A 10395-nucleotide genomic window follows, 5' to 3' on the forward strand; every position below is an offset into this window, starting at 1 on the left:
AATACTGTTACATGTATTGTTTTTCCTTTGGCTTTTTTTTTTTTTTTTTTGTGAATCCAATAGAAAAAGGTTACCATTGATCGTGGGAAAATGTAATTACAAAAATAGAACCAGAAATTGAACTTGAAATGGAACTTACTATAAGAAAGTATTTGGCTGTTCAATAAAATACACACAATTGAATATTTAGATCAATCAACCCCATTTTGTTTTTCAGGAAAATTATTCTTTATTATTTGGGGTTGAACAACGATAGATTTTTGTTTATGTAGTCGACGCAAATGTTTTGTTATCGAGTGGACATTGATTAATTGATGATGTCACTGATATTTTGCTGATATCTTTGGAGTTTCAAATGTTTCGTATTGATAGCACACACTTTCATGTCAACAAAGTAGACATGAATAGAAATGGGAAAGTTCTGACTAATCTGACTAAACGACTGTGTCCATGTATCGCGGTAGAAGGAAACGCCAACCTCCCCAACACGGGTGCTTACGTAAACCCGTCGGTTAGCCAGGTTGCTGGAGTTCGCTGGCATATCTTGTATATTTATCTATGCTTCCACCCCCCCCCTTCACCGGTTCTAGCCATCTTTACGGGGTGGTAAACTTGATGTGTCGACTAATTGGCTAGTCACTTCAGCCCCGACTGTAAATAGCATGTTGCTAAAAGCATAATAGCTAACAAGAAAAGCAAAAATGACAAAAAAAAGATGCATATCAACTGTCTATTACGCTCTACGTGTTTGTGTGGCGTCCTTACAGACTGAGTAGGTTAACTTTTTGGGAGCGTTAGTTTTATTATACTGTAGTTACATTACTTACGTAATGTAAATAATCAACTGCCATCACACCCATAATTCGACTTGGAGGCTGCATTGTATTTTATTTATCAGTTTTTATGTTCCTTTTCATTGTAAGTTTAATTGTATGTATTCTTTTTTTTTTTTTTTTTTTTTGCTGATGCTTCACCACCACGTTACTGTGACTTTGGACTATTTGGGGGCCACGCGATGTGAGATGCGCACTCTGCTGCTGTCATTTACACACTTTCATTTTGTCTTTCTTTAACTTATGAAGCAGCAGCTGTGTGTGTGTGTCTAACCCTTTTCGCCCGCCGTAATCAGCCCCAACAAACGTCACAGTAACGAGCGTGTGTGTGTTATGGCCTCGCAGGAGTGTATCTCGCAGTCAGCAGTGAAAACAAAGTTTGAGCAGCACACTATCAGGGCCAAGCAGATCACAGAAAAAGTCCAATGCATCATGGACGCCATCAACATCGAGGCGGCAGAGAAGAGGTGAGTCACGTGGACACTTTGATCTTGTCGCTGTGGCTTGGGAGAGATGTGAATATGATATTCAGGACGAGGTAGGAGCTGTCGGATCGTGTTGTTTGACTGTGATATGAGTGTCTAAAATGGCTGTCTGTTGTTGTGGGAATTTAGAGTAGCAGCACTGGAGGACAGGGAATACCAAATAGACCGACTGGATTTTGTGAGGAATCAGCTCAGACTACTGATTGAGGACATCAATAAGAAGATCAAGACCATCAGCGAGGATGTGGAGTCAAAGGTAATTTGAGTCAAAATTTGGTGCCACCATAACCATGCCTTTATAGACCTGTTCACCATGACGCGTCACATACTTTCGGGTGGGACAAGCTTGAGCAATCTTCAGTGGCGGGCTTTTTCCAAAGCCACTTTAATTTTTTTTTTTTAATTGTTTGATGGAATGGAACAGTGGTCGTAATTTTAGTTTTAACTGGTAAATCTATTTTGTGGTGGAAAATGGCTTTATGTGCCCCCCACCGGGAGGTAAAACACAACACAACACCATTAGGAAAATAATAGATCCTGATTGACTAATTAGACCCAATGATGGGAGAACACCAAATACCATTAATAACTGGATAATGAAATAATTGTACTGCATGAATCAGCTATGGATGAAAACATGAATACAAATGCTGAGACATGATTAGAACCGTTGGCAGCTTGGGAGAAGCCCAATCACAGCTAAGAGATGGGGTTTGAAAAAAGGTGGGCAAGTCCCAAACTGAAGTGTATTTAAGCGCATGTTTGTTGGAGGCCTCCAATAAACATCCAGTGTTCAGCTCTAGCTTTTGTCTGCTGGTTTGTCTCCTAAAACCTAGCCTAAAATTGACTTCTCAAAACTTGGTAAACTGCATCCAAATCCAAGTCAGCTGATCGACCGCCGCCTCCAAGAAGAAGCCTGAGGTGAAAACGAGGGTGGACGAGAGCCTGGTCTTGCACTTGGCCCCGGGTGTCACCCGACCAACGTGGTGACAATTTGCAACACAACAGGTTCTGCTGTATTACTTTGGATTACAGCATTTAGTAAGAAATCAACAATGACATAAACCTTTAGGGGCATATCCGGTCGCAGATCTTCCAACAGCAAGTTTTAGTTGAGGTCAGCGCTAGTCAGAGACATTTCAGCCACTTGGAAGTACCACGGCACATCCTGTTTCAAAACAAGAAAAGATCCATTGTCGTCCATCAGATGTTTTGTGCTGACTTTCTTCTTACTTGAGGTGTCTGACGCCATGAGTGAGGAGATCTGCCGTCTGCATGTGATTGTGGACGAGTTCCATGCGGACTTCCACCCCTCGCCCCAGGTCCTCAAGCTCTACAAGTCTGTAAGTAGAAACCCAAACTCGTAACCATTCAATGTATTTTTCTTCCTCAGCAGGAATGCTGAAACCTTTTACTATCAGGTGGCGTTTGAGTCCTCTGAGCACTGTGCAAAAATGAAAAATTCAACCAATTTTCTTTTTTTATATATACTGTACTGCATGAACAGCATTTGTGGAATCAATATTTTGGTGGGTTTTTTTTCTCTGAGGTTTCCTTTTTCTTCCTTTGAATTCTTAAATCTTGTGTTTTTTCTGGGTACTCTGCCTTCTCCCAGATTCATGGACATTAAGTATTTTCAAGACGGAATATTCAATCGATGTGAGTGTGAGTGGGTGTTTCTCTATATGTGACCTGCGATCACCTGGCGACCTTTCCTGGGTTTAACCTGCCTCCTGCCCAAAGTCAGTTGGGATAGGCTCCAGCTCACCCGTCATCCTGAAGAGAACAAGTGCTCCTGAAAATTGATGGATGGGAAAACAAATCCAAGCCTCCTTTCTGTCATTTTAACCACAGATTAGGATGCAATATTCAGTTTTTATTAAATGACAACAGCTTCGAGATCTGATGTTTATTTTATTATTTTTTTTCCCTCTCTCTCCAACCAGGAGCTGCTTTCTCATGTAGAAGAAGGGATGGGCAAGAATCTGGCGTTCCGTTGCTCAGATGCTGTCAACGCCTCTGTCCAGTCTATTCAGAGATTCATGACAGGTACAGTGAACCACTGGATAGTGGCTTTTTTTGGGATGGAGCCCATCATCCGTTACCTTCTGAAAAACCACCCATTTGCTGTTTTTATGGTAAGGCGGCCAAACCAATAAAAGTTTTATTTGGGGCTACAGTTGCTCATTTTACAATGTACAATTGTTACAATTGCTTGTCGCTTTTCACAATGAGGCTCGAAAAATAGTGACCTCCCCTTTGTCTTCTCTCACATCTACAGAGAGCATGTTCCCATTGCTGCCCTCCGTAAGCCAGAACCAAATCCACGTGCTGGTGCCCAACCGGAAACTGGACCTGAGTTACGACCTCAACTGCGCCTCGCTGTGCAACGATTTCCAGGAGGACATCGAGTTTCGCTTTTCTTTCGGCTGGACGGCATTAGTGCACCGCTTCCTGGGATCCATTCATGGCGAGAGAGCCCTGAAACTGGTGGACCAGAAACTGCAGGTATGGCCTGGAGCTATGTCATTTTGAACTTGTCGTAGGAAAATAAACAGTATTGGCTGAAATACATACAGACGTTTATATATACTCCTATTCCCTCATCCTATTTATTTTGTGTAGGAGAATTACATTCTCAGGGCATTGAACCCGTCGCAGCTGGACTGTTCTGTTTGTCTTAGTAGATGTTTCACAGGCTTCATCGGTTCATGCAACAATCTGCCGATCTCACGCTTCATTCTTCCTTCACTCATGAACAAGACCCCAAGATAATAGTACTCCTCCACTTGGGGAAGGGTCTCATCACCGACCTGGAGAGCGCACTCCACCCTTTTCCGACTGAGCACCAGGGTCTCAGACTTAGAGATGGTGATTCTCCTCCGAGCCGCTTCACACTCAGCTGCGGACTGCTCCAGTAAGAGTTGGACATCACGGCTTGATGAAGCTAACAGAACCAAATAATCTGCATAAAGCAGAGATACTGAGGCAACTGAACCAGACCCCCTCTATGCTTCGACTGCAATGAGAAATTCTGTGCATAAACGTTATGAACAGAATCAGTGACAATGGGCTGCCTTAGCCAAGTCCAACTCTCACTGGAAACAAATCCGATTTATTGTCGGCAATGTGGGCCAAACCGGTTGTACAGGGACTGAACAGTCTGTATCAGGGAATTCGGTACCCCATACTTCTCCAAGTCCACAAAACACAAATCCCATCCACCCTCAAGGACCCTGCCGACAATGAAGAGCTGGCCCAATGTTCCATGGCGATGCAAAACCCACACTGCTCCTCCAGAATCTGAGATTTGAATTGCTCCGGACCCTCCTCTCCAGAAACCCCAAATAGACCTGACCGGGGAGTCTGAGGAATGTGATCCCCCTGTAGTTGGAACACACCCTCCAATATCATGTGTTCAACAGAACGGCAGCATGTTCATAAACAACCACGAGCGGTAGCACTAGTTTGCTGGACTAGATGACGTTTTGAAGGTTTGGTAGCTGTATGGCTTTAAAAGTACATGAACATACCTCAATGATGTCATTGCCACACGTGGTGCTCTAAGTTGGAGCATAAATAGTTGAGTTTTTCACACAAACACTGGCTCATGTGCTCAAACTAAGACTTGTTTCATGAACCTGAGGGAGGCTGCTCTGATGAGAGGCGAAACGTCTGGGGAAAAAAAAAATCGATTCATTGCCCTCAGAACAAAATTAGTTGGATAAATGAGACTATTCACAGCCACAGGCGATGGTAGAGATTGTAGATTTATTCTTATTCTTTTTTTTTTTTCAAATCACTGCAACGATTAAATATTTCATGCTCTGAAAAGGTTCATGGAAATCATTAAATACCCAAGGATATACTACAGTATTAAAACTTGATCTGACGTTAATGACCACGAAAACTGTATGTCAACATCACTTATGTTGCCATCAGGCTTCTCTACCAGCCCTGCCTACGGCCACAACACCCTCCTCAGGACCCCCGGCCACCGTCGCACCAGCTAACCGTGAGACGGCCCTCATGAGTCAGGAAGACATCATGGTTGCCATGGCAACAAACGCCGCATCCATCACCTCCCGCACATCAATGAGTGCCATTGTCGTCGGAGGAGTGGTATGAACTTGGAACTTGTTTGCCACACATGGCATATTATATTTACCAGTGAGCCATCCCCCCCCCCCCCCCAAGTATGAATTCTCATAATGCAGTTGCGGTGTGTGTGTGTGTGTATAGGTCTGGAGGACGTTGGGCTGGAGACTGATCGGGATGATGGCCTCCCTGTACGGTTTGGTGTACCTGTACGAGCGGCTCACGTGGACCACCAAGGCTAAGGAGCGCAGCCTGAAGCGTCAGTTTGTGGACTACGCCACAGACAAGCTACAGCTCATTGTCAGTTTCACCAGCGCCAACTGTAGCCATCAAGTGCAGCAGTAAGCAACTGCACACATCCATACATCCGTTTTCTGAGCCGCTTACCCTCACGAGGGTCGCTGGATTGCTGGAGCCGATCCCAGCTGTCAACGGGCAGGAGGCAGGGTACAACCTGATCTCGTTGCCAGCCAATCGCAGGGCACAGAGACAAGACAACAGTCACACTCACAATCACACCTCGGGACAATTTAGAGTGTCCAATGAATGCATCTTTTTGGAATGTGGGAGGAAACCGGAGTGCCCGGAGAAAATCCACGCAGGCACAGGAAGAACATGCAAACTCCACACAGGCGGATCCGGAACCCCGGTCCTCAGAACTCTGAGGCCAACGCTCCACATCAGCACCACTGTGCTGCCGCAACTGCACACAGTGGTTGTTCAAAATCTCCCCCGTTCAAACACCCCCCACCCACCCACAATCCTAGATTGCACCCAGACTGGAGGCGCCATGAACGGCAGAGCAGGTAGCAGAAGCTGGCAAGCGTGGAGATCTACAAGCACGACTATTGGCTAAACCGCACAAACCGGCAATTCCCGCCTTCATGTTAACCGGCTGTGTGGAAAAAAAGATGCATTACATTCAACTACTGCTGTTTTCAGAGAGCACCTACGTGCTTCGATGGAAACTGTCCGGTCGATTTCCCTCCTATCCTGATGAAGTACTTCGACCAGTCGTCCACCACATCAAATTCCCCCCATACCCCCTTTCCAGTTTGCATATAGGTGCAACTGGTCAACCAATGATGCCATCCTCACAGCCCTCACACACCTGGACTCTAAGGACTCCCGTCAATACCATCATCCCCCAAGAACTGATTAACTGAATCAGCTGGGACTCGGCACTTCAACACTTCTGACACTTCACTGTATAGTATGAGACAAGATACTCCATCACATAGCGAGGGCATCCGAGAAGATCATCGGAACCTCTCGTCCCTCCCTAGGGAACATTTACAGCACCTAAAAAGCCCTCTGCATAGCAGTGGATGTCACCCATCCATCACGCAGCCTCTTCAGTCGGCTGCCATCAGGTAGGAGACTATAGAGTCTGTGGGCGAGGACCACCTAACTTCAAACCAGTTTGTCATCAGGCAGTCAGGAAGGTGAACTCTGCCTGCCCTCCCCCTCTACGTCTTTTGTCTTCTGCCCACCTGAACCCCCACGCACATGCACACAATTGCCAAGTACCTTGTACTTGTACTTTTCTTAACCTGTACAACTCAAATTGAAACAAATGACCTAAATGTTGAATGAACCACTGAGCTAAATGTTTGAGTCCTCCAGTAGAACTAATCATCATCGTCTCCATTCCCAGGGAGATGGCGACCACCTTCGCTCGGCTGTGTAATCAAGTGGAGCAGACGCAGGTGGAGCTCGAAGCAGAAATCCGGCGACTGAGTGCAAACGTCAGTCAGCTGGAGAGCGTCCAGACGCGCTCCAAGAGTCTGCGGTAAATTCATGACAATATATTTATCCTACATGTGATAAAGTGTTTCATTGAGGTGACTAGTTGTTTATTTTATCAAAGTCATGAAACACTTCACCTCTGCCGTCAGGCACAAGCACGACTTTGGGTGCGTTCTTCTTCTCCCCCACTTTCTTTTTTGGGATCGGCAAAACTGGCAACCAAATTTTTTTTAATTTGAATGATTTTAAGGGAACCCGAATGCGAGTCCCACTTCGAATGCATTTTAGTCTGCTAAAATTAAAACTGCAATCTTGTATTGGAACTTTTCTGCTCCTTTTAGTTTGACTGCTCTTGTAATATTTAACCTCATTGCGCTATGACAACTTTATTCTCATAAGATTGCAAAATGATCTTTGAACACGTTGACATTAACCTTAAACTTTTCCGCAGTGTGTCATCTTTTTTCTCTTCAAAATTCTTGTAGCACTTTTCGCTAATCTGTGCGTTTGCGGTCTACAGGCACAAAGCCAGCGAGCTGGAGAAGCAGTTGGAGACATTTACGAAGCAGTACCTGCAGCCTCAACACTGAAGTCGCTCTTCAAAAAGGCACAAAAATATCATCGACGAAAGCATTTTCACCCCACAACTTCACAGCCATAAAGATTCTTTTTGGCTCCATTAGGAATAGGTTTTTACTACAGTTTCAGAATAAACTGGCGGTTCAAGTCCTGGACTTGTCCACTAGGTAAAAGTAGTATCATAACGACTACTAACTATCGGGGTGCTATATTAGTACACTAATATGCTTCAGACTGTGAATATGCCTTTTTTTGACAAACTTTTGTGAAATAAATTCTTTACGTGTCTGTCAGACTGTACATCTGTTGACGACCAAACATTTCCTTTTGAGAGATAATTTGGGATCTAGTGTAAATCTATTGTATAAACACATGACTTGATGGAAAAAAAAAGCATTTCCTCAAATCGTAGCTGAGGGTGCTTAGAAAATCAACTGTAGAGAATACCTGGCATCTAACAAGTAAAATAGGAGTCTCTCTGTACAAATGCATTTTTTTATATAATATTTTTAAGCCTGAATGCTTCCCGCCCAATACAGCGATGCTTTTGCTTTAAACTACACTAATCCTCAGCTTTACAGATGCTGGGTTTACTCAGCAGTTGTGATTTTTATGACACCGCGTGTAGGATGTGTTCAAGCAGATACAGTACTGCATCAATTGGGGTTCAGACATTGAAGATGTAAAAAAAAAAAAAAAAAAAAATCATTTTCTTAACCAATATTTAATTTGTAGAGTTAAAGAACAATATTGACAACTAATATTCAATATGCTCTTTTTAAATTGCTCCCACCTCCCCTGTGTTTGTGTCTGAATGTTTGGAATAAATCCACACAAAAAAAAGAAAAAAACCCCTGTGATTTATTTCAGTTTAGGTTGAAAAATAATGGCTGTGGTCGGAATCAGTCGTGCCTCATTGTACCTTGATATGAGTTTCATTTGCTCTGTGACCATGTTCATAACTAAAATCACTGGTATCTGAAAAATCAACTTTTCCCCTGAGAGGAATTCCCATGAAAACGTTCCAAAATCTAAGTTATGATCACTTTGCTGGTACTGAAAACTAATTTCACAAGCTGAATTTTGGCAAATGTTGAATTTATTCTTTTCCTTTTTTGCATGTCCCATTAGACCAGCAGTTCCTGGATTTTTTATTTTTTGCAATGCCCCCTTTTGGAGATGAAATTATTTCTATATTGCAATAAGTAACTATACAAACTGTTAAACATGTGACTTTACTTTGTATTAATATTAGGTTTTTGTAGTCTTATACCGTGCAATTGAAAAAAAAACAAATGGGGGGGGGTGTAACGAATTGAAAGTAATACCATTCATCCAATGGAGAAAAATATTTTGAGATAAGTTTTTGCATTATTAACGCGTTCAAGGAACGAAACATCTCAAGCCACCACTACATAAAATCTCCCATTATTTGTCTTTTTCTTCACATTCCTCGAGACATTTGGTTCTATTTGCCACAATATCAGTCACAAAGTCCCATTTTCCAAGTACGTACTGATTTCTTTTGTCAAAAGCTCTTTTATTTTATTGATTACAATAACTCATGGCAACATATCAGTATCACCAAGCCACTGTACAAATACAAAAAAAACAAACAAAAAAAAATCTGGTGTGAAAAAGACTATAAAAATTATCGAGTAGGTGATTATTTCACATACTAGCACTGTAGGAGAATTATCATGGCACCAAGTCCCTGGTCATTACTGGCTTAGAACATGAACCAATAAATAGCTGATAATCAAGCAACGGAGAGTCAAAAAGGCAGTACATTATTTGTGATAGTGTGTTGGCCGTGGGGATTGTGGCTAATGGCACTGCACGTCTTTCTCATGTTGAATAACTCGAAAGTTACGACTTTTATGTTGGCACTGAGGTTGCGACGTGTCGACAAAAAAATAATAATAATAAAATATTGTTATTTAGGCTGTGGTACCCGCGGCCCAAACGAGCTCCGTTGTCTCAATCTGCAATGGAACATTGACAACATACAATGGTGTGAAATGAAATCAAACTAAGCACAATTTGTGTACTCTGATGGTCGTCGGCTTGCTGAATAAACACTGGCGCACTGTTCGGAAGGTCCAATTTCATTCCAGAGAGAGGTCAAAGGTCAAGCAAAAGTAAATCCGTAAAGAAAGTCAACTGGGAAAACACCTGGCGTGCCGAATAGTGTTTTGGAGTTGTTGACGCGGCTGTAAGTGAGCCGGTTAGCTTAGCTAGCAACCAGTGCTAGTAAACTAGTTATCACTCATTACAACCAAAGAAACTATGAACCTCCAAAGTCCGACAGCCACTAATATGCTAACTAGAAAGCGTAACATTGTGATTGGGAGATCGGAAAGGGTCCGACTACAGTATTTAGCAAAGCAGCTTAGCAATGAAGCAGCTCTTCCTGTACCACCCGAGTTACATATTCAAAAGATTAACCATTTTGCTTTTAGTTTTATTATAAAAGTAATGGCAACAACTTCAGCGACTTTGGAGGTTTCACCATAAGACATTCGTTTGTTTAAGTTAGAGGCGCTGGGGTGAAAGGCTGTTTTGTGCTAAGCTAGGCTAACTGGCTACAAGCTAATAGCAGTACAGACTGTTTTCACAAAAACATTTTTGAAAGCAATGATTCCCCACCA

At 42.9% G+C, this 10395-nt stretch overlaps 1 protein-coding gene across 1 annotated transcript in view; it reads left to right on the top strand.

Annotated features, from left to right (window-relative positions):
- mfn1b (mitofusin 1b) overlaps positions 1–9461 on the top strand; it is a 16032-nt gene extending 6571 nt beyond the window's left edge. The window contains exons 10-18 of the mRNA XM_061825916.1: positions 1179–1300; positions 1448–1574; positions 2557–2661; positions 3265–3367; positions 3600–3826; positions 5261–5440; positions 5561–5757; positions 7074–7208; positions 7686–9461. Coding sequence (XP_061681900.1) covers positions 1179–1300; positions 1448–1574; positions 2557–2661; positions 3265–3367; positions 3600–3826; positions 5261–5440; positions 5561–5757; positions 7074–7208; positions 7686–7755 — 1266 coding nt within the window. The 3' untranslated portion in view covers positions 7756–9461. The remainder of the gene's footprint in view (positions 1–1178; positions 1301–1447; positions 1575–2556; positions 2662–3264; positions 3368–3599; positions 3827–5260; positions 5441–5560; positions 5758–7073; positions 7209–7685) is intronic.
- The last annotated feature ends 934 nt before the right edge of the window (positions 9462–10395 follow it).

Source organism: Syngnathoides biaculeatus, chromosome 7, assembly GCF_019802595.1.
Source record: "Syngnathoides biaculeatus isolate LvHL_M chromosome 7, ASM1980259v1, whole genome shotgun sequence".
Classification (NCBI taxonomy): Eukaryota; Metazoa; Chordata; class Actinopteri; order Syngnathiformes; family Syngnathidae; genus Syngnathoides; species Syngnathoides biaculeatus.